We start from the raw sequence: 24,929 nt of genomic DNA, 5'->3' as shown, positions 1-24,929 counted from the left end.
GAAGTGGCTGTAGATTGGACTCGGAGTGGAGGTGTGCTGCAGTTCTGGAACCTTTATTGCCATAGCTAACAAGCCTCTCCCGTCACACACTACACCATGACTGTCCCGTCTGCTGCAGTCACTGGTGAACATCTCTGAAGAGTTCAGATCTGCCATTGCTTTCTCAATATTTGTCCTGTTCCAAGGACTAATGATTCTCTTATTTATAATGTGTGATCCTTCTATAGTCCCAGCTTCTTCGCCTTTGATCGCCTCTCTCCGAGGGCTTGGTCGGTCCTTTCTTATTAGAGCTGTTCACAGCCTTGCTGTGACCTTCGACAACTTCTCTGTATTTTCAACTTAAAGCAGTGCATCATTTGACTGTCACTTTATAGCTTCTACCTCAAATACCCTAGCCTTGTGTGGTGGTTTGAATGTAATTGGCTCCCAAAATCTCGTAGCAAGTGTCACTATTAGGAGGCGTGGCTTTGTTGGAGTGGGTATTGCTCGGTCCTTGCTCTCTGCCTTCACCTGGGTGGTATCAAAATGGCTAGAGAGAAAAAAAAAATGCATACTTATGTGAGCTTAAGTTCTTGACCATGTCAGTAGCTTGTTGTGGAATATTAGCTTAAGATGTGTTACATTCGTTTATGCTGTGGAATATTTGTTTAATGATGCAAGGATCATTAGATTTTAGATTGCATTTGTTTAACTCTGTGAAGCTGTTACTTTCCTGTCTAAAACACCCAATTGGTCTAATAAAGATATGAACAGCCAATAGGTAGGCAAGAGAGAGAAATAGGCAGGGCTGGGGTGGGCAGAGAGAACAAATAGGAGGAGAACTCTACGGACAAGAGTGAGGAGCCAGGAGGGAGAAGTGAGAAAAGGAGGAACAGTGGACACCAGGAGCCAGCCACCCAGCTACCAAACCCAGCCACACGGCCAGCCATGGAGAAGGAAGGAAGGAAAGATATATAGAATAAAGAAGGGTTAAAAAAAACCTACAGACAAAATATATTTAAAGAGAAATGGTATAATTTAAGTAAGAAAAGCTCATCCACACAAAGACCTGTCGCTTCATTGGTTCTTTCCTCTTGGACCAACAACCGCTCCTTGCCACCAGAACATCACACAGAAAGGCTGTCTTGATGCCACAACCACGTCCCCATAGCACCTCTTTCTTGTTACTTAAAACTTTGAAAAATTATTTTATTACGTGTGTGTGGATGTTTTGCTTGCATGTATAGTGTATCTGTACCCCAGGTACATGCCTTCGGATGACAGGAGAAGATATCTGGGTCCCCTGCAACTGGAGTTGCAGCCAGTTGTGACTGGAACTGTTACCAGCCCCCTATTTTCTTTCTTTGCCTTTACTAAGAACTTTCCCGGAAACTGAGGGCCTTGCTTCACTTCTACTTTGCCCCACCACTCAACCATAAGTGGACCTACCAAACACAGGGGTCTTCCAAGCCATTCAAATGGTGGCCAGAGAGTTTCATTTCCAGACATGGTGCAGTAGCCCTTACCGAACACTTTTGCTGTTCGGTAAAACAGCAACCACCAGACATAACAAAACAGCCACACCCTCCAGACATAAGCAAAAAGTAACAAGCACCCGAAGAGATCAGAGACTGACCAAAGGCAGGCAGGGGAGAAGAAATTGCACTCAGTGAGTTTTCTGTGTTCATCCAAGCACGGGCTGCAGTTGGCTCCATACAGACTAAGAGTCAAAATGAAATTTGTCATCTAGCTGGCCTTAAGAACCAGCAGACTGTTTGAGGCAGCCAGGAAGTTAAAAAAAAACGTTTAAAAAATTGGACTGGAGAGATGCCTCAGTGGTTAAGAGCACTGGCTGTTCTTCCAGAGGTCCTGAGTTTGATTCCCAGCAACCACATGGTGGCTCACATCCATGAGAGATCTGGTGCCCTCTTCTGGCCTGCAGACAGAACACTTTATATATAATAAATAAATAAATAAATACATAAATAAGTAAGTAAGTAAATAAATAAATCTTTTTAAAAATGGAGGTATAGCAAATGTGATACAGTCTCACAGCAAACGCTTCCGATTTTAAATATTAGCCATAAGTAAGGGCTGGCAGGATGGCTCAGCTGGTAAAGGTGCTGCCACCAAGCCTGAAGATCCGAGTTTCAGCCCCAGAACCCACTTAGTGGAAGGGGAGAACTGACTCCTGCAAGTGGTTTTCTTATCTCTACATGTGTGTTGTGGCATGTGTTGTATGTGGGCAACACACAGATATGTATACTAAGCGCACTAAAATAAAGATGTGATAAACATTTTAAAAAGATAAATAAACCCAAATCCCTGATTGCCTCTTCGGCTATGCACTAGTGGAAGAGCACCTGGGTAGCTCAAACAGACCTCCAAGACCTGACCAGTGGGTAATTACCTGACAAAATGTCAGCATCCTTCAGAGGGTGAGGAGGAAAAACCAGAAAAGACACAAACAGCATTCATTGCATTCAGGGTATAAATCAGAAATTAGAAAATATAGTTGGACATGGTGGCCTTTAATTCAGTACTTGGGAGGCAGAGGCAGGCAGATTTCTGTGAGCTCAAAGCCACCTTCATCTACACAGCAAGTTCCAGAACAGCCAGGTCTACGTAGAGAGACCCTGTATCAAAGAACAAAACAAAACAGATAGGCAAAAACCAAAAACCAAACAAATATAAATAGATAAATAAATGCAAGAATGTGATCCATAATTGAAATAAAAGGAAACAAATGGGATTGATATGCACTATTTAAATACCGGAATTGGGTAATTTAAAAACAAATTGCAATTTTGCTAGAAGATGTGAGGGAAAATGTAATGAGTGAGTAACTTAGAAACATTTGCAGAAAAGTAAAAATTGTTAAATAGGAGGCTCCCCCAAACCCAAACCCATCCAGCAGCCCCTCCAAAAACTACCCCACCCATCCCCAAATCAGCCTATCCTCCTGCAACCTCGGTGGAACTCTGAGACACAGCATGCTCCAATACTGAGGGGATTTAAGAGGTGAGTGAACACCCACTCTCTTGATCCTCCACAGTGGGACAAAACCCCGGGGCCCCTCCCCCAACTCCCTTGGCTTTTCTAGTCAGCCAACAGGGAATTTCCTGTGGGTTGGCTCCCCCAAAATCCAACCCCATCCAGCAGCCCCTCCAAACAACTACCCTCACCTCGTCCTCAAACCTGCCTATCCTCCTGCAACCTCAGTGGAACTCTGAAACACAGATTGCTTCAATACTGAGGGAACTTAAGAGCTACTAGCCACACCCTGCCTAAAAGCTTAGAGCTTGCTCCAACACTGAGGGGACCAAGAGAGAACACCAAGAGAGCAAACCAGGAGAGAAGGCCAAGAGATCAGGCATATAGAGACTTCAGAGTCTTTCTGATACAGACATTGACAGTACAGAGCAGACCAAGATAAACTCCTAAACACTCAGACAGCCACTGTAAGGATTGGACCAAGTTGCAAAGACACTGCCAGCCTCATTTGAAGAAAGAGATGGGTAGGCGTCAATGCAAGAATTCCTCCAACAACCTAAAAAGCAACATGAAAACACCAGAACTCAGCAGTCACACAACAGGAAGACTTGATCATACTAACCCAGAAGAAGCAGAAGAAAACGACTTTAAATATAACTTTACGAAAATGATAAAGACCTTTAAGGAGGAAATGAAAAACTTCCTTAAAGAAATGGAGGAAAAGATAAACAAAAAATTGGAAGAAATTAATAAATCCCTCAAAGAAACCCAAGAAACCCAAGAAAAACAATCAAACAGGTGAAGCAAACAGTTCAAGGCTTGAAGACTAAAATAGAGGTAATAAACAAAACACAAACTGAGGGAATTCTGGATATGGAAAATCTGGGTAAACAAACAGAAACTACAGAGACAAGTATAACCAACACAATGCAAGAGATAGAAGAAAGAATCTCAGGTGATAAAGATACTATCGAGGAAATAGACTCGTTGGTCAAAGAAAACATTAAATCCAACAAATTCTTAACACAAAACATCCAGGAAATCTGGGACACCATAAAAGGCCCAAACCTAAGAATAATAAGGGTAGAAGAAGGAGAAGAACTCCAGCTCAAAGGCACAGAAAATATATTTAACAAAATAATAGAAGAAAATGTTCAGAACCTAAAGAAGGATATTGCTATGAAGGTACAAGAAGCTTACAGAACACCAAATAGACTGGATAAAAAAAGCCCCCTCACCATATAATAATCAAAACACAAAACATACAGAATAAAGAAAGAATATGAAGAGCTGCAAAGAAAAAAGGTCAAGTAACCTATAAAGGTAAACCTATCAGAATTACACCCGACTTCTCAATGGAAACCATGAAAGCCAGAAGGTCCTGGATAGATGAGCTGCAGACACTAAGAGACCATGGATGCAAGCCCAAACTACTATATCCAGCAAAGCTTTCAATCACCATTGATGGAGAAAACAAGATATTTCATGACAAAAGCAGATTTAAACAATATGTATCCACAAACTCTGCCCTACCAAAGGTACTAGAAGGAAAACCTCAACCTAAAGAAGCTAACTACACCCACAAAAACACAGGCAACTGATGACCCCCCCCCCACCAGCATAACCCAAAGAAGGGAAACACACAAACACTACTACCAAAAAATAACCAGAATTAACAACCACTGGTCATTAATATTGCTTAATATCAGTGGACTCAATTCACCTATAAAAAGACACAGGCTAAGAGGATGGGTATGAAAACAGGATCCAACCTTCTGCTATATACAAAAACACACCTCAACCTCAAAGACAGACACTACCTCAGAGTAAGGGGTTGGGAAAAGATTTTCTAATCAAATGGACCAAAGAAACAAGTGGGTGTAGCTATCCTAATATCTAACAAAATAGATTTCAAACTAAAATCAATCAGAAGAGATGGAAAAGGACACTTTATACTCATAGCAGAAACAATCCATCAAGATGTAGTCTCAATCCAGAACATCTATGCCCCTAATATGTAATGTGGGTGTAATAAGAGCACCCACATATGTAAAAGATACATTATTAAAACTTAAATCACACGTCAAACTCCACACACTAATAGTAGGAAACTTCAACACTCCACTCTCGCCAATGAACAGGTCAACCAGACAGAAACTTAACAGAAAAATAGGAGAACTAACAGATGTCATGAATCAAATGGACTCAACAGTTAACTAAATGTTAATTATCTATAGAACATTCCACTCAAACATAAAAGAATATACCTTCTTCTCAGCACCTCATGGAACCGTCTCTAAAATTAATCGCATACGTGGTAACAATACAAACCTCTATAGACACACACAAAAAAATGGAGTAACCCCCTGTGTCTTATCAGATCACCATGGATTAAAGTTAGAATTTAACAACAATACTACTCTCAAAAAGCCTACAAACTCATGGAAATTGAACAGTCAACTACTGAACCACTCCTGGGTCAAGCAAGAAATAAAGAGAGAAATTAAAGACTTCCTTGAATTCAATGAAAATGAAGGCACAACATATTCAAACCTATGGAACACTATGAAAGCAGTGCTAAGAGGAAAGTTCATAGCACTAAGCACCCACATAAAGAAAACGGAGAAAGCTCACATTAGAGACTTAACAGCACACCTGAAAACTCTAGAACAAAAAGAAGCAGTCTCACCCAGGAGGAGTAAAAGACAGAAAATAATTAAATTGAGGGCTGAAATCAACAAAATAGAAACAAAGTAAACAATACAAAGAATCAATGAAACAAAGAGCTGGTTCTTTGAGAAAATCAACATGATAGACAAACCATTATCCAAACTAATCAAAAGGCAGAGAGAGAACATCCAAATTAACATAATCAGAAATGAAAATGGAGACATAACAACAGACACTGAAGAACTACAGAAAATCATTAAATCATACTACAGAAAACTGTACTCCACAAAATTGGAAAATGTAAAAGAAATGGACAATTTTTTAGATAGATATCATATACCGAAACTAAATCAAGACCAGGTGAGCAATTTAAATAGACCTATAAACTGCAAGGAAATAGAAGCTGTCATTAAAAACCTCCCAACAAAAAAAAAAAGAAAAAAAAAAGAAAAAAAAAAGCCCAGGACTGAATGGTTTTGGTGAAGAATTCTGCCAGAACTTCCAAGAAGAGCCTATACTTCTTAAAGTGTTCCACACAATAGAAACAGACGGGATACTGCCAAACTCTTTTTATAAGGCCACAGATACCCTGATACCAAAACTACACAAAGACCCAACCAAGAAAGAGAACTACAGATCAATCTCACTCATGAACATGGATGTAAAAATACTCAGTAAAATACTGGCAAATCGAATCCAAGAATACATCAAAAAAATCATCCACCGTGATCGAGTTGGCTTCATCCCAGAGATGCAGGGCTGGCTCAACATATGAAAATCTATGAATGCAATCCATCATATAAATAAACTGAAAGAAAAAAACCGTATGATCATTTCATTAGATGCTGAAAAAGCTTTGGACAAAATCTAACACCCTTTCATGATAAAGGTCTTGGAGAGATCAGGGATACAAGGAACATTTCTAAATATAATAAAAACAGTATACAGCAAGCTGACAACCAACATCAAATTAAACGGAGAGAAACTCAAAGTGATTCCACTAAAATCAGGAATAAGACAAGGTTGTCCACTCTCTCCATATCTCTTCAACATAGTTCTTGAAGTTCTGGTTATAGCAATAAGACAACAAAAGGAGATCAAGGGGATTCAAATTGGAAAGAAAGAAGTCAAACTTTCATTATTTGTAGATGATATGGTAGTATATATAAATAGCCCCAAAGACTCTACCAGAGAAATCCTACAGGTAATAAATACCTTCAGTTATGTGGCAGGATACAATATCAACTCAAAAAATAAATAAATAAAACGGTAGCCCTCCTATACACTAATGATAAAGAAGCTGTGAAGGAAATCAGAAAAACATCACCTTTCACAATAGCCTCAAATAACATAAAATATCTTGGGGTAACACTAACCAAAGAAGTGAAAGATCTATTTGACAAGAATTTTAAGTCTCTGAAGAAAGAAATTGAAGAAGATACTAGAAAATGGAAAGATCTCCGATGTTCTTGGATAGGTAGGATCAACATAGTAAAAAGGACAATCTTACCAAAGGCAATCTATAGATTCAATGCAATCCCCATCAAAATTCCAACACAATTCTTCACAGACCTTGAAAGAACACTAATCAACTTTATATGGAAAAGTAAAAAATGCAGGATAGCCAAAACAATCCTGTACAATAAAGAAACTTCTGGAGGCATCACCATCCCTGACATGAAACTCCATTACAGAGCTACAGTAATGAAAACAGCTTGGTATTGGCATAAAAACAGAGACCAATGGAATCGAATCGAAGAACTGGATATTAATCCACACACCTATGAACACATGATTTTTAACAAAGAAGCTAAAATTATACAATGGAAAAAAGGAAGTGTCTTCAACAAATAGTGCTGGCATAACTGGATGTCAATATGTAGAAGAATGAAAATAAATCCATATCTATCACCATGCATAAAACTCAAGTCCAAATGGATTAAAGACCTCAATATATATAAATTCGACCACTCTGAACCTGATAGAAGAGAAAGTGGGAAGTAGTCTTCAATTCATGGGAACAGGAGACCATAATATAACCCCAGTAGCACAGACACTGAGAGCAACAATAAACAAACAGGACCTCCTGAAACTAAGAAGCTTCTGTAAAGCAAAGAACACAGTCAATAATACAAAAAGGCAGCCTACTGAATGGGCAAAGATCTTCATCAACCCCACATCAGACAAAGGACTTATCTCCAAAATATATAAAGAACTCAAGAAATTAGACATTAAAATTCTAAATAAACCAATTAAAAAATTGAGTACAGAACTAAACAAAGAATTCTTAGCTGAAGAATCTCAAATGGCCGAAAGATACTTAAGGAAATGTTCAACATCCTTAGCCATCAGGGAAATAAAAATTAAAACAACTCTCAGGTACCATCTTACACTTATCAAAATGGCTAAAATCAAAAACACCAATGATAGCCTATGCTGGAGAGGATGTGGAGTAAGGGGAACACTCATCCATTGCTGGTGGGAATGTAAACTTGTGCAGCCACTTTGGAAATCAGTATGGTGGTTTCTCAGAAAATTGGGAATCAATCTACCTCAGGACCCAGAAATACAACTCTTGGGCATATACCCCAAAGATGCTCGATCATACTAAAAAGGCATTTGTTCAACTATGTTCATAGCAGCATTATTTTTAATAGCCAGAACCTGGAAACAACTTAGATACCCCTCAACCAAGGAATGGATAAAGAAAATGTGATCATTTACATATTAGAGTACTACTCAGTGGTAAAAAAAAAAACAATGACATCTTGAATTTTGAATGCAAATAGATGGAATTAGAAAAACACTATCCTGAGTGAGGTAACCCAGACCCAAAATATGAATATGATATGTACTCACTCATACGTGGATACTAGCTATAAACAAAGAACTTTGAGCCTATAGTTCATGATGCTAGAGAAACTAAGTAATAAGATGAACCCAAAGAAAAACATATATATATATATATATATATATATATATTCACCTGGAAATTGGAAACAGACAAGATCGCCTGACAAAATTGGAAGCATGGGGGGTGGGGGGAGAAGGGAGGGTAGAAGGGAAACAGGAGGGGAGAAGGGGAGGGGTGAGGAGAACCTGAGGGAACGAGATAGTTGAGATGGAGGAAGGACAGAGAAGAGAGCAAGGAAAGAGCTATCTTGATTGAGGGAGCCATTATAGGACTAGCAGAAACCTGGCTCTAGAGAAATCCTCAGGTTTCCACAAGGATGACCCCAGCTAAGACCCTAAGCAATAGAGGAAAGGGGTCCCAATCTTGACTTGTCCTGTAGTCAGGCTGATGAATATGTTAAATATCACCATAGAACCTTCATCCAGCAACTGATGGAAACAGAGACAGAGACCCGCACTGGAGCACTGGACTGAGCTCCCAAACTCCAGCTGAAGAGTAGGAGGAGTGAGAATATGAGCAAAGAGTTCGAGACTGTGATGGGTCCACCCACTGAAACAGTCTACCTGAGCTAATGGGAGTTCGCCAACTCCAGCCGGACTAGGAACGAACAAGCATAGGATCAAACTCATCCCTCTGAATGTGGTTAACAGTTGTATGGCTGGGGCAGACTGAGGGGCCACTGGCAGTTGCACCAGGACTTATCCCAACTGCATGTACATGAATTGGGAACCTTTTCTCTTTGGATGAATACCTTGCTCAGCTTAGATATAGTGGGGAGGGCCTCAGACCTTCCCCAAAGCAATGTGCCTTACCCTCTCTGAGAATTGGATGGGGGTAGGATGGGGGTGTGTGTGGAGGGTTTGGGAGGAGGGGAGGAAGTGGGAACTTGGATTGGTATTTTTAAAAAATCTAATAAAAAAGGAAAAAATTGTTAAATAGAACCAAATAGAAACTCTAAAGCTAAAAAATGTCTGTAAAATGAACTGAAAAGTTTAAGCTCACATTTGAAACGATATGAGTCGTGAACCTGAGCACAGACAAACAGGGTTGAACTCATCTGTATGTGGTGTGTCTTTACATGTGTGTCTGTATGTGGTGTGTGTGTGTGTGTGTGTGTGTACATGGTGTGTCTGCATGTAGTGTATGTGTGTCTGTATGTGGTGTGTCTATATGTGGTGTGTCTGTATGTGGTGGTCTGTTTGTTGTGTGTCTGTATGTGCTTTGTCTGTGCCTATGTGTTTGTACGTGGTGTGTCTTACGTGGTGTGTATGTATGTGGTGTGTTTGTACATGGTGTGTCTGTACATTGTGTGTGTGTGTCTGTATGTGGTGTGTTTGTACATGGTGTGTGTGTGTATGTATGTGGTGTGTCTGTATGTGGTTTGTCTGTATGTGTGTATGTGTGTGTTTATGTGATATGTCTGTATGTGGTGTATCTGTATGGGTGTGTCTGTATGTGATGTGTCTATACGTGGTGTGTCTGTATGTGTGTGTCTGTATGTGATGTGTCTATACGTGGTGTGTCTGTATGTGTGTGTCTCTATTTGGTGTGTCTATATGTGGTGTGTGTCTTTATGTGGTGTGTTTGCACATAGTGTGTGTTTCTGTATGCCGTATGTCTGTATGCGGAGTGTGTATGTGTGCCTGTATGTGTGTATGCATGCGTGTGTGTGTGCATGTGTGTGGCAAGTGCATATGTGTGTGTATAGTACACTCGCCTCTGTGTATGAGCAGAGGCCAGAAGAGTCAGTTAGGAATCCTGCTCTATCACTCTTCACCTTTTAAAAAATGTAACCTAATTTCTTTATTGATTCTTCAGGAATTCCACATCATGCTCTGCTCACCTCCCAGTCCTCCCATATTCTCCCCTCATCTCTGAAGCATCCCACCAAAACAAAACAAAACAAGCAAACAAACATATAAAGAACAACAACAAAACCCCCCCCCCAAAAAAAAACCCTCTTCACGTCTCCATTGTTCCCACCTCTCCAACACCTCTTCATCTGTCCTGGTTGCATTGGGAGTCAAGGTGTGCCACACACTTTACCTTTGTTTCAATCAGCTTTATTAGCAAATGTTCATTGCAGTGAGTCACTGGTCTGGTTCAAGGCCTTGGGTTTCTGGTACACCATTCCTTCACCAGAACTCCTCTGGGATGTCCCACAGACACCTCGAATCATGAAGATCCTGCAGGTGATCCACAGGACCCAGTTCCTTCATGAGCTCCAGCAGGTCCTAGATGGGGTAAGATGCTAGGGTGGGCCAATCCAAGGGTGGTAGCTGTGCTGGTAAGTCCAAGACACTGGGACCACTGGCCTCAGGTGAGGGGATAGAGCCAGCTCCCATGTGCCCATGCCATCAGAGTCAGTTCTTCCTCACCCATGGTGAGGAGTGGGGCCATCTCTCCCGAGTTCAGAGTCCAGCTCTCCTGTGAGGGTTTGGGCCAACTCTCTTGTTACAGTGTCCAGCAAGAGGCAGGGCCAACTTGCCCAGACCCAGCGAAGTGTGGGGCCAGCTCAGCATGACCCTCTGATTTTATCACGGATGGCTCCTATGCCCCCCCTGAGGTGACACAGGCCACAGTCAACAACAAAGACCCCAGTTACACAAACAAGGCCCTTGCCAGTAGCTTTGTCCTGGATGACATCCTGGCTCCATGTGGGAGCACTGGCCACTCAGATGTGGATAGATCTGGCAGTGGCATGGCCCCTGGGCACTATCAAAGCTTCAGGTTTGTTCCTATGTTCCTATGGCCCCAACTCTAGACTTCCATGTGACCCTTGGTGACAACATGGAGCTCAGACTTCAACACAGACTCCAGCCTTAGAAGGACCATAAAGCCAGACATGGTCCTTGGCAGCAGGTGGGTCTGGGTGTCACCACTGCCCCAGGTGGCAGTGCAGGCCACTCAAATTGGCATGGTCCCAGTGGCAGCGTGGTCCTTAGACACCAACATGGCCCCAGATCTTGGGCATCCGCGTGACCTTCGATGGTCAGAGGAGCCTTGAACATCAACATAGACCCCAGTCTTGGTACGACCATGGACCCAGACATGGTCCTCTGCTGTAGCTCTGGCCTGGATGCTGCCATGGCATTGGGTAGCAGCACAGGCCACTCAGATCTGTACGGCCTCGGCTGCAGTATGACCCCCAGACTCCAACATGAACTCAGGCGGCTGATCTGACCCTGGGCATCCTTGGTGGCAACAGGAGTCATAGATGTCAATCCAGACCCTGGCCTCTATAGGGACCCAGACATGGCCCTCGGCAGTATCCCAGGCCCAGATGACACTATGGCCCCAGGTGACAGCGCAGGTCATCCAGTTCTGGATGGCCCCAGCTGCAGTACGGCCCTTGGACACCAACGAGGCCACAAGTTGCTGCCCAGACCCCAGACCTCTCTCTGTATGGGCCCTAGTGGCAACATGGCCCATGGACTTCCGCACAGGCCCTGGCTGCAGTGGGACCATTGATCTAGACACAGGTTTTGGCAGCAGCTCGGGTCTGGATGTCATCATGGCCCCAGGTGGCAGTGAAGACCACCCAGATCGGCATGGCCCCAGCGTCTGCATAGTCCTTGGACACCAACACAGCCCCAGGTGGTGGCCCAGACCCCTGGAATCAGCAAGGCCCCCGCCTTCATTTTTTAGGACAGGGTGGCGGTTAGCAAGCTCCAGGAGACCCCCTGTCTCTGCTCCCTGGGACTCAGCACTGGGGTTACAGGAGTCCCTGGTAAGGTCTGGCTTGATACGTGGGTGCCGCTAACACCTTTAGCCAGTGAGCCATCTTGCCAGCGCTACAATGGCAGCTTGTTCATAATAAAATTGTATAATTTGCAGGAACACGATAAAACTTTAGCCATTGTGTTAAAGGAAATAAGCCAGATCAGAATGACAATTAGTGACATATGTTTTCTCACATGTAAAATCTAGAATACACACGTGTACACACACACACACACACAGGAGATTGGGAAGAGGATGGGAACTAGTGGGAGGGGACAAGAGAGAGAAATGGAGTAATGGGGGTAAGAATGAGTGAAGTACACAATATGTACATATAAAGAGGTCATAACTAAACCAAATATCCAAGCCAAAGAAAACCATCAGAAACAAGGACGACAGCCACTGGGAAATCACAGCAAGCAGATGTATGTGCACACTCAATGAATATACAGCAGATGTGTTACAACTTCACACAATTCACTCACTGAGAAAAGATGTCAGGACATTGAATAAAGCGATTGTTTCAATATTCTTAGGTGCATTAAAATTATACGGAATAGGGAATATGTTCTTGTTTATAATGAATAGATATGTATGTAGAATTTTTTTCAAATGTTTAAAATCAAGTAACATTCTTCTCAATAACCCACAAGTAAGAAAGAAACAAAAACCCACAAAAGAAGTAACCAGTGTATCAAAGTTTTAAAGTGCAGCTAAAATGATGCTTGTAATGCCCAAAATGAATTACCAAAGTCTCTACTTTAAAAATCTAGAGTAGTCTGGGTGGTGGTGGCTCGTGTCTTTAATCCCAGCACTCAGGAAAGCAGAGGCAGGCGGATCTCTGTGAGTTCAGGGCCAGCCTGGTCTACAGAGTGAGAGAGACTCTGTCTTAAGACAAACAAACAAACAAAAAACCAAAAACACATACACACAAAAAACCTCAACCAAAACAAAAATCTAGAGAGGAAAAAGGCAAAATAAATTTAAAGTACATAGAAGAAAACACTAAGGAGCAGACATAAAATGAGAGCAGCCAGAAACTGGTAAATAAGACAGCTAGATAAACATCTAGCCAGGTTGTTCAAGGAGGTGGGGGAAGGAGGGAGCGGGAAAGGATGGAGGAAGGGAGGGAGGGAACATGAGGACTATGGGACAGTGCTACTTCTGGGTGGGGGAACTGATGGGGCATGGGCAAAGGCATTTTCTGAGGTGGTGACGTGAGACTTTGGGTTGCACAGTTGTGTGAGTCTGAAAGCTGCGTGGGATGGTATGTTTAACGCTTGTGCGTTTCACTGTATCTGTATTTTACCTAAGAGGGAGGAGGGGGTAAAAATTAAGGAACCTTAAGCCCAGGGGCCAGCTTCCATTGCCCTCCATGCTCCTCTGCTCACTTTACACTGATAGGGGGTGGCCCTCCATCTCTGGGCGCCTTCGGCTGCCCTGTGCCTCACTTTCCCGCTTTACCCCGGGGTCCAGTCGCAGTGTTCCCTCTCACCGGCACCGGCCAGGTGTCCAGTGTGGGCCGCTCTTCCACTCCACAGGCTCCCTTGCTCCTCCCATCAGCTCTGCTTTAAAAGCCCTTGGGCTTTTGCTTAGAAATGTCTGGCCCAGATATCCTGAAGCCTCTTTAGAACATGGGGCACTTGGGACCAGTTTGTTCCTGGACACACATGTTAGGGTTACAAGAAGAGTCCTGTTTGTCATATTAGTTCATACTAAGCCTGGACTTCAGTGCCTGGGTTTGTGTCCCAAGCATGTACTTTTTGTCTTTCTTTCTTCGATTCAAGCAATGTCCAGGGGAAAAGGTTCATGTCCTCCAAACATCTTTTCTAGGCAAAAATAGAAGAATAATTCTCCACAGCCCCTTTTAAAATTGAGAAAACCCTTCCCAGGTAGCCTGCTTCCAGTCCACTTCTGAGTCTAGTTCTCACTGCTTCACACACACACACACACACACACACACACACACACACACACACACACACAGAGAGAGAGAGAGAGAGAGAGAGAGAGAGAGAGAGAGAACTGGTCTTGCTTGGTTCACTCTGCTTGGCTCTGATTGTCCCTGGGACTGAGCCAACCCCAACAAAGAAGATATCTGGACAGCCTTGGCAGGATGTTGTGGGTGGGGCTGTTATCACAGCTGCTAGTTGAGGAGGTGGCATGCTAGGCTCACCGTCCGCTTCCAGGTCTTTCCTTTGGAACGGATCCATATCCAGGTCACAGACAGAATTGGAAGAGTCTTCAGGGCTCGCCTGGCAGGTGACAGTCATGTGTTCCCAGGACACAAGACAAGAGAACAGCCAGCATGAAAAAAATCTTCTCTCCCCTCTCCCTCCCTCTTTCCCTCCCCATTCTCTCTCCCTCTTTCTCTTCCCAAACGATATTACAAGATACTACATACACAGATAGCCATATGGATCATAGGAATTCCCATGAACTCAGCCTCTCTGAACCACAAATGGGTGACATGGGCACAGGTGGGCCAGCTTCATAGTGTCTGTGTTGTAAATCAGTACGTGAGGGAAAAACACCATGCGACACAGCTCAGGTGGAGGGGTTTTTTATTGGGGGAAAGTAAATGGGAAAAGGGGTTGGGGAGAGGGGAGACTGGTGACAATCTGGGAAAGGAGTGGAAGGAGAGAAGAGAGACACAGACAGAGACAGAGAGAAAGAGGGAGCGATGGAAGGTGGGCAGGACCCTTTTAAAGGGGACAGAGTGAATGTACACAGGAAGTGCTCTTAGTGGCGACAGGTGAGGACGTATACCCCAGCGTCAGGCCAGCACAGCTGCCTGAATACTAGCAGTCCGTCCATGTCAATGTTCACCCTGCTGATCGTCACAGGCGGGGTGGTCAAGTCTCTATCTGTCACCTGTAGTTTAAGTGTCCTCCAGGAAAACATGGTTTTCAGAGTTTCAGAGGATTCGCAGCTACATACATGGGCTTATTGTAGGTGAGGCTAGCCTCCAACTCACTCCATAGTCAAGGATAACCTTTATTTAACTCCTGACCCTTCAGTCTCAGTCTCCCAAGTAGTGGGAATGCGAGGATTACAGCTGTGTGCTGCCATGCCCAGCAGAAGCAAATCTTAAAATTTGTTTGCTAATTCATCAGCTTTTTTTTTTTTTTGAGACAGAGTTTTGCTTTGTAGTCCTGTAGACCAGGCTGCTTTTGAACTCACAATCCTCCTGCCTCAGTTTCTCCAGTGCAGGGATTGCAGGTATATCACACTCAGTTTTATGCAGTGCTGTGGATTGAACCCAGAGTTTGTGCATGCTAGGCAAGCATTCTACCGACTAAGCTTCATGCCCCAATGCCCCACCACTGTGAAATTTCTTACTGGTTGAGTAAAGGAGATGCTAGCATATTAGAAGCTTAAAGTATGGAGTTCTCTACTGATCCCCCGTTGCAGGCTTCTCAGCTTTCACAAGCTTCCTCAAGATGGCCAACCTATGTCTCGGTCTCGGTGACATACACACATGCTGACCCAGCTGATGTCTGCAGGATGACTAGCGAGGTTGGGGAATATGTTCTGGGGTCATGGAGACATTTCTTGCCTTGAAGCCCTTGGCCTCATTAGCTCCATGTTCTAACCAACCAAACCTGCCAGCTCTAGACTGGATGATGCACACGGCAGTTCCTGGCATCTGACAGACAGTCTGTGAATCAGAACTCTTATTCTCCTGCATGTCTGCACAGCAACCACCCCTCATAGGATGTGCAATCCTACGCTGTCTCAGGGCTCTGTGAACCCTGATTCACTGGGGATCTGACAGTGCGCAGTCTGACTGCCTCCTCCGCAGTCTTCCCTATCATTTTCTGATACTCAGGACTCAGGAGGCCTGGGTCCAGGTCAGGCTTGGGATTTCTGTAAATTCCCTGTGTGACTCTGAGCTGGTTACCTTCTCTTGGTCTCCCCTCCTCTATTGATTGGAATTTGATGCCCTGTACTCTGCCTGGGTTACTAAAGAGAAGTACAGATCCAACAAGAAAACAATGCCTCAGGGTTCTAAAAGTGAAAGGGTCATTGTGTGGCTCTTCAAAGAAGGCGGTTGCTCAACATCTGTTCTTCCCTTCTCCAGCTGCGCTGGCAGCAGAATGCTCTGTTTTTGTTGTTGTTGTTGTTGTTGTTGTTGTTGTTGTTTGTTTTGTTTTGTTTTGTTTTTTTTGGTTTTTGTTTTTAAGACTGATGTTTTAGTTCCCTGATTCCTGGGGGTGCCCAGCCTAGTGGAACAATAGGAACAATAGGAAATGACTTCGAGGTCAGGCATGAGGACTCGTGTGGACATGGGCTCTGAGACTCAGCCTCCGGGTCTCTTCCTTCTCACCTTCTAAATATTCCATGTGCTTAGTGTCCCTTTGTTCTTGTCCATCCTAGTGTCCCTTTGTTCTTGTCCATCCGATCCTAGATCCAAGGCCCTCAAGGACAGATGAATCAGGACTTCACAGCTGTAGTCATTTGGACTCCTGTGCCCACATCAGGTACGATACTGAATTTCTACACTGTTACGATTTCCCAATCATCATATGAATAGTAGTTCTGGGAAAGTGGGACAATGGATCTATAAACTGCACAGACATAAAGACAGTAATGCCACGTGGCATTTTGCGTTGCAGCATAGCTGCAGTGGGACAGTAGCAACCAGGCACACAACAGGAACGGATGAATCTCGCCCACATGTTGCTGAGCTAAAGCCAGAACAACAACAACAAAAATCAGGATTTCGCATTGGCAGCCTTTCTATGAAGCTCAAAATGACAAAATTAAAATATAGTGTTAGAAGTCAGGGTAGTGCCAGGTTCTCCTCGGGGGTGGACAGAAACAGGAGGGGCACGAGGAAGGCTTAAGGGCTGGTCCTTTACCATTTCTTGGTCTGGGTGCTGTGCAGTTTGAAGAGGGTCAGAGCTGTGTATGTTTTAAATAGTGGGATTTTGATTCTCCAAGTTGTGTTTTAATGAAAGCATAAAGACAACTCTTACTGATTTTGTATTAGGGTTTCTCTGAAGATTTTGTAATTTGACCCGCTTTTTGCAGTCAGTACGAGTTTGTAGGTCCCAAAGTGTTCCCCAAAGCCTTAGTCTAGCACATCTCATGTGGGTCACGGGAAGCCACAGTCCATCCTGAGTGGTGCTCAGCACCTTTCCCCTGGCTGTTACCAAACACCATGATATCCCAGGATGCTGTAATGGAGGCCTTGTTAGCCATCATTCCTCTGGGATGGGAAGAGCTCCCCTCCATGGATTTCCTTAGCATCTCCCCTTCTCAACCCAGGCATCCCTGGTTCTCACAGATGATGATGACCCTCAGCCCATACCATGCCTGGAGTCCTCCATATCCTTTGTGTTTACGACTCTCCAGCAACTGACATGGAACCCATGCAGTGTAGGCATTTGGGAAACATGAACCCCTAAGTCTCCCCCTTGAAGTTTTCTTCCCTACAGACCTCTGCCTGGATGGACAGGGTTGTGCTCAGAATGACTTTCCCACTTGTAACCGGGGTAGCGCCAGTCAGAGTTTTTTCCCTCCTAAACCCCACCTATCAGTAAATTAGGACGGCAGTCTCAACATCCTGGTGCTCACACGGGTTACAAGGAAGCAGGTATCTATGAACGCCCTTGGGTGACATTTTCACAGCTTGCTTGATGTGGAGGAGGCCTTGGAGATAAGACCCTTCATCCCTCAATAGTCACCCACATAATACAAAGCTTGAAACATGTTCAAAGAAACACTATCCATTTATTGATTTCCTATATTTCAACAAAGCAAATACATGGTGTATCATACAAGGAAACTGGGCCTGGCAAACACAAGATTCTCATATAAGACAGAGCAAGGAGAGTAAGGCTGGAGGGAGACTCCCAGACCCTGCAAGCCCAGAGTCCCAGTCAGGGCTGAATGAACACACACAGGCCATCCTTGGCCTCTTGGGTCCTTGGAAGAGGCGTGGGATCTGGGTGACTGGTCCATCTCCCACCAGGCAGGCTGCTGGTGGCCAACAGTTGAATCTCTCACAGGAGATCCAAAAGTCAAGGAAGACCTTTCTCTTTGGTCAACTGTAATTTGTTTTAGGCATGGGAATAGGAGGCCAAGTTGACATAAAACACTAAGATAGGTCTGGGATACATAAAGTTCAGCCAGTCCCTTATTCCATGCTTCTTCTAGGAATATATCCATGAGCCCCCTTAATTTTACCCTTCCTGAGTGACAGGTATGAGTTGGGCTCAGTTCACCTGACCAGCTTTAGATCATGGAGGAAGTTGCCATTATCAGGCCTGGCCCCTGGGTGTCTGGGCACCGGCTTCATCCCCAAAGCAAAGGGTGGGTCTCCCAAGCCTTCCTCCTAGGGAAAGGAAAAGTAAGGCCCTGGGCTGCAGGAAGTGAGGATGTTACTCAGGGTCTGTAACAGTTGCTCCTGCTGACTTGGATGTCCTGCATGCTTCTCTCCAACTTACTTAGAAAGGGGATGGTCTCTAAAGCCCAGGACCTGGGCATCCTTTCTTCCTGGGACTGGGGCCTGGAAGGTTTCATATACCATTGCACTCTAGGTGCATCCATAGAACACTTCCTGGCATGGAGCAGTGTGCCAACGGCATGCTCTAAGAAATGAATTGTTTGGGATCCCAATGACTGGCAAGGGAGATTCAAGGGCAGTGTCGTGGGGCAGCATCCCACATTGGTATTGGAGGAAAGATGAGGCAGGAGGCAGATTCTATCACAAGCCAAACTGGGAAGGGTACGGCAGACTCAGGGTGTCAGAGCATACTGGGTAAGATGGTTTAAGACTCCTCTCAGGGACAATGTTCTCGCGTATCTGACCTCCATCTTTAATGGACAGATCTTTTACTAGGTTATCCTGAGTCACAAGGGATTTCTACAGTCTTACTGCTGGGGTAAGAAAAGGCGTGGGCCAAGGCACACTCTATGTCCTCTCTGAGAGAAGTGTGACCCTGATCACGCTTGTCTACCCAGCGCTAACCACACCAGCTGAGAGGTGCTAACCTAGACACGAGAGGCCCTGGCGCTCAGCGCTGCCCCATCCCGCCATCTGTCCTAGGGACCCTGACATAGACAGGTCTACTTATGGGGTTCTCAGGTGCTCTTTTGCTACTGAAGTGCGGAGTCTGGGGTCCTGGGGATGACTGCCTTCACCCTGATAGGCCTGTTTGTTTCACAGGGCCAGTGTGCAGACAGGACGACTAAGGTTTAGGGAGAAAGAGGGACAACTGATGGCTGGGATGTGAGCTGACTGATGTAAAATAGGACACTGCCTTTTCCTGGTCCATCCAAGCAAATCCCCTCCCTTCAGCCTCTGGGACCCCCAAGCACTCTCTCATCTGACCCTCAGCAGACTGGGTCTGAGGCACATGGCAGATAACTTCCTCTTCTCCTCCCTTGCTCTGTGAGAAGCCTGAGCGGGCAGGTACCTGCTCCCCATCTGCTCCCGCCCAGATGGGAACAAGCGGCCACTCCAGAGCTCTTTGACTTCGGGCACTTTTCTTGCTTTCTTTCTCCCAAAATAGCTGTTTGTAGTTTTTCTGAAATTGGGGGCTCTGCTGGCTAAAGCTTCCATGTGGGTGCAGAACCCCCCCAAAATGGTGAGCCTGTCTCTCTGCTCCTAGTCACTAGCTAAGCACGTGACACCATCCTGCATCTTCTGGAGCTCCCATCAGCCTTGGCTACTGTCCCTTCTCCTGCCATCTAGGCAGTGGCAGAGAAAGGCTGCTGAACTCTCTGTGGCTTGACTGGCAAGGGCCCCTGTCTGGACACACTGTAATTCCAGCTAGCCAAAACCACACATGGCTTCTGTCTATGGGGGAGACATGGAGAGTCCTCTGTGCTGTCTGTGAGCTGCAAAGAATCAGCGTGCCTAGCCTGTTGCAGTTGTTGGTTATGTTGTTAGGCATTTACACACACACAAACACACATACACACACACAAACACATGCACGCACATACTTACATTATACACATTATATATATACTGTTTCTCAGAGAAGAAAGTATTGACATCAGATATAAGCCCCTTTAACTCAAGAAAGTCCCCCCACCCAACCTCCCAAACCCTCTTGCCTCCCAGTTCCCCTAAGGAAAAAAAAAAAGAATCAGAAATTATTTCCATCATCCACAGTTTTCAGGTTGCTCTTGGCTGCATCTGAACGTCTCCAAATACTGCACCGGATGAAGCAGGTAACCCATCCTTCAGGCCTGAGGTCTTCCGAGCTGGGTTGTGTCTTCCTAGAAAGAGAAACTGTCAAGTTAGGGTATACTGAAAGGTGGGCCTTGGTAGTGTACGCCTGCAGCACCAAGTTTTTGGTTAAGGCAGCAGGATCATGTGTTTAAGGTCAGCTTCGGCTACAGAGCAAGTCCAAGGCTAGCCTGGGAGAATTAGGAAGACTCTATCTCAAGATAAAATATATAAAATATAAAACATAAGGGTTGAGGTTAGAAGCCAGTGGTAGAGTATTTGCCTAGAATATGTGAGGCCCGAGATTAAATTCCCCAAAACAACAACGTGCAGGGTTACATGTAGTGAGACACTGCGGCACCAGAAAGTCGGCCCCATGTTATACACAGCTTCTCACCCACATCTTCCCAAAGGTGTCTGCTTCAACGCTTAGCCGTGGTTCTTGACTTATCTGTATGGGAATCTCTATGGATATCCATCAAAAATTACATTTTCTGCACCCCACTTAAGGGCTACTTACAGGCTATCAAGTCAGAACTGACAAGATGGAAGGCCAGAATGTGAGTAGCAAGCATTCCAGTTGATTCCAGAGAATGTTCAGCTTGCAAAGCTTTGACAGAGTATTGGATTTGAGTTTCTGGTCTCCAGAACCATCAACTGGAAACAAAGCTTGTTCACACCAAGCGTGTGCAGGATGAGAACGGGCTTTAAGAAGGATGGAGGGGCTTGAGGGATGGCACAGTGCTCTTCCACAAGCCTAGGGTTTGATTCCCAGCACCCCTGTGGTTCACAACTGTTCATAACTCTAGTTCCAGAGGATGTATGCCTTGGATACCTGGCACACATATGGTGCACAGACATACATGTAGGCAAGATACACATTAAAAAATAGAAATTTTTTTTTAAAAGGATGGAAAGTAAGTTATAGCTGACCTAACCCAAAATGACACGGTGTGACTCCATTATTACATGACCCACCTGTGAGTGGGCGACCTACACTGTTATACTCAGTAGTCCCACACAGACCTCTGGCCCTCCCAGTGTTAATAAAACATTGCATGACCCTAATGTGGTTGGGCAGTCCGAGTCTCACCTGCAAGGTGAACCTGCTTGGACAGTCTCTTCTTAGAACCGGGAGGTGAAGTTTCTGAGGCTGTTGGCCCCAGCTATGGTTCCCAACATGTTCCTATCGAAACCTTGCTGCAAAGAGAGAAACAAACACATGATCCATCATGGGACAGCAGTGTGGGACTTGATGCCTGGTCAGGAGCCACTTTTCTGGGTTTATCTAGACTCTGAACACACCAGTGTGCTCTGACCACGATGTTCACAGGCCTGGGCTACAAGGGGCCTGATTGTGATGTTTGTAACGCCATGAACATCAGTGTGTTAGTGAATTGCATTTGGAATTCCTCTTGCCCATTTGAGGTTTCTACTTGAGTTTGCAGAAATCAAGCAAGGAATGAGAGTTCTTTATCTGAGAAAGGGTCTGATGTAGTGCTTTCTACACAGCCAAGCATCCTGGCTAGTTGTACGTCAACTTGATACAAGCTGGAGTTATCTGAAGGGAGGGAACATTAATTGAGAAAAATGCCTCCATAAGATCCAGCTGTAAGGCATTTTTTGAATTAGTGATCAATGGGGGAGGGCCCAGCCCATTATGGGTGTGGCCATTCCTGGGCTGGTGGTTCTGGGTTTTAAAAGAAAACAGGCTGATCAAGTCATGGGAAACAAGCCAGTAAGCAGCATCCCTCCATGGCCTCTGCATCAGCTCCTGCCTCCAGGTTCCTGCCCTGTGCGAGATTCCCCTCCAACTTGTTTTTCGGACATGGTATTTCATCACAGCAGTAGAAACCCTAAGACACCAATGATGGCTTTGAATTCCTGAATCCCTTATTACCTCCCAAGAGCGAGGATTATAGCTGTGTGCCACCGCAGCTGGCATTGCTAGGTCTCAGACAGTGAGGACAGGCCTAGTGGCTCTCCAGTGCCAAAGGCACAAGTGCAAACTCTTGAGCTGAAACTAAAGGGGTCCTGTTGCTGAACCCTGAACCCCTCTAGGACACACTATGTTCCCAAATGGCTGGTGTGCCCTTTGTCCAACCTTCTTGCCACCTTGATCTAAGCCAGCAGTTCTCAACTTTCCTAATGCTGCAGCCCTTTGAGACATTTCCTCATGGCGTGGTGACCCCCAACCATAAATTTATTTTCATTGCTACTTCATAACTATAATTTTGCTGCTGCTATGAATCATAATGTAAATATCTGCTATGCAGGATGACCTTAGGTGACCCCTGTGAAAGGGTCGTTTGACCCCCCAAAGGGGTCACATCCCACACTTTGAGAACCACTGCTCTAAGCGTTCTTACGCTGGGCTTCTCTCCCATTTCCTCCACCCCGCAGCTGCATGGCAGATCTTCTGGTCAGAGCATCCGCTCACACTCAGGGCTACCCACATCTGCTCTGACTCACCCCCTGAGTCAGTCTCACCTTGCTTTGGGGAGCGCACGAATCTTTCCCTCCCTCCCCAGTACAGGGCAGATGTGGGGAGGGCCTAGGCAGGAGGGCCGCTGGTAGATGCTCTTACCTGCCTGAGGACACTTTGCAGCTCCTTGCTGGCCCACATGTCAGACAGGAGTAGCCGGGCAGCCTCTGCAGCCTTGGGTGAGGCACTGTGCAGGTGGGAAGTGGGTTTATGAGGTGAGAATACCTATGACATAGGAACACCCCTTCCCTTGCCAGCTCCCTCTTTAGGGTCCAGAGATGTGGGGGTACCCCGAGTGCATGAAAGAAGAACCCTAATGGGGGTAGAGAGCCTGAGCTCATGCCCCAGCCCATTTGGAGGCACCCTAGAGGTTAGTTCCTTAACCCTGAATGAAGAGGGAGCCCTACGAAGCAGAAAAAAGTTCTCATAAAATGGGGTCCTACTATTCTATGTCTCCTGCTGAACCCTGGACAGCCCAGCGTCCCACACATCCCTCAGCTAAGAAGTGTGCTGCTCCATCCCTGCTATGCATTCCTAGCGCCTGGAGTCTGAGCGACAGCCCTTCAGCACTCAGCTTCTAGAACATTTTTCTCATCCTGTCCCCTGCATGCCCCCCCCAGTGCTACAGCATGGGGGAGGGGAAGTGCTCCCCTTCTCTGCCCACCTGTTGCGACACAGGTTGAAGACATTGTTGATCATGCTGCTGGAGAAGTACTGCTTGGCCATCTGCGGCTGCGAGGTCATCAGGTTCCTCACAGTGTAGCAAGCTGAGGACAAGATGTCTTCAGAGTTGCTGGTGTTGCCAGTGTGGCTGGTGAGGAGTCTGGTTACCTCCGGAAACACCTGGTTTCCTAGAGATAAGGGAGTTGAGGAATGGGGTCAGGGTTGCCATGGAAGGGCGGAGAGATTCTGTTGGGGGCCTCAGTAGCCATCGTCCTCTTCCAGGCGGCAAGCAAGGTGGCTCTTCAAGGACCCGTAGGACCCACGGATTTCTGGAGATCAAGTGACAATTCCCTCCTACTCCTACACCTCTCTTGGGCCAAACTCTCCTCAGAATACACATACTATGGAACAGTTTGAGAATGACCTTCTAGAAGGCTCTAGCAAACACAGGCCTGTGTGTTCTATGAGGATGAGGGGACAGCATCTTACCCATCATTCTGTGCAGCACCGGGTGGCGGGACATGTTGCTCAGCAGAGAGGCCCCGGACCGCACCACATCTGAATTGCCAGATTGCAGGAGGCGGGCGATTTGTGGCAAGCCCTTTTCCTTTAGCCCAATCAACTGGCTCATACCACTGGACATCTACGAGAGAAGACCAGGGAGGAGCTGGCCTGTGGCCTCTGGGCACCATGGTTAGGAGAGAGGCAGATAACCCCAAGCAAAGAAAACCTGAGCATTTTCTCTTTCATCTTAAAGTTGGGAAGAGACAGAATTGCTCCTACGAGTGACTACGGAACAGCCAGGATTCACTGCTGGTCCCCGTGCCCAGTAAACCTGAAGCTCTGGTGGGTAGGCAGGGAAGTGTCATTTCTCTCACTCGTGGTGACCAGGATTGGTGTCTAGACTAGCAGTGTCCCATCCTTACTCACTGTCTCACTTCTCTGTCTCAGATGTCTCGTTCTTTCGTGTATCTGTGTGCACAGGACCATACTGCCAAGGGCATGTGACAATTACGGAAAGCCCGCTTCCTTTCAAACTTCCTAGCCTCTACAGAATCCAATCCACACTAACTGAGGACTTGCTCGAGACCAAGATGGCTCAGAAGGGGTCCGGGTCACCATGAAGATAGAACTGGGATCTCTTGCAAGTAAGCCAGCTTATCTGGGTTGCAAACCAATATCCTGGTGTGACCCTAATCCAGGCCAGTTTGGTGTCCTTGAGAACCCCAGCTTCCTCCTCTAAGAACCAGAGAAGTTATCTCGACCCTCAGGGTGCCCATGTCTACTAATCCCCAAGTCTCTTTTGTCTCAAG

The 24,929-nt window shown here is 45.5% G+C and overlaps 1 protein-coding gene across 1 annotated transcript in view; it reads right to left on the bottom strand.

Moving 5' to 3' along the window:
- Positions 1-17,999: 17,999 nt before the first annotated feature.
- The window catches only part of Pkp1 (plakophilin 1), a 45,966-nt gene continuing 39,036 nt past the window's right edge, over positions 18,000-24,929 (bottom strand). Inside the window, exons 10-14 of the mRNA XM_048431114.3 lie at positions 24,106-24,259; positions 23,618-23,804; positions 23,056-23,140; positions 21,562-21,668; positions 18,000-20,518 (exon numbers count right to left, since the gene is read on the bottom strand). Coding sequence (XP_048287071.3) covers positions 21,594-21,668; positions 23,056-23,140; positions 23,618-23,804; positions 24,106-24,259 — 501 coding nt within the window. The 3' untranslated portion in view covers positions 18,000-20,518; positions 21,562-21,593. The remainder of the gene's footprint in view (positions 20,519-21,561; positions 21,669-23,055; positions 23,141-23,617; positions 23,805-24,105; positions 24,260-24,929) is intronic.

This window comes from Myodes glareolus, chromosome 5, assembly GCF_982192425.1.
Source record: "Myodes glareolus chromosome 5, mMyoGla1.1, whole genome shotgun sequence".
NCBI classification, from domain to species: domain Eukaryota; kingdom Metazoa; phylum Chordata; class Mammalia; order Rodentia; family Cricetidae; genus Myodes; species Myodes glareolus.
The sequence above is the reverse complement of the archived record's forward strand: the minus strand, read 5'-3'. Positions and strand labels throughout refer to the sequence as shown.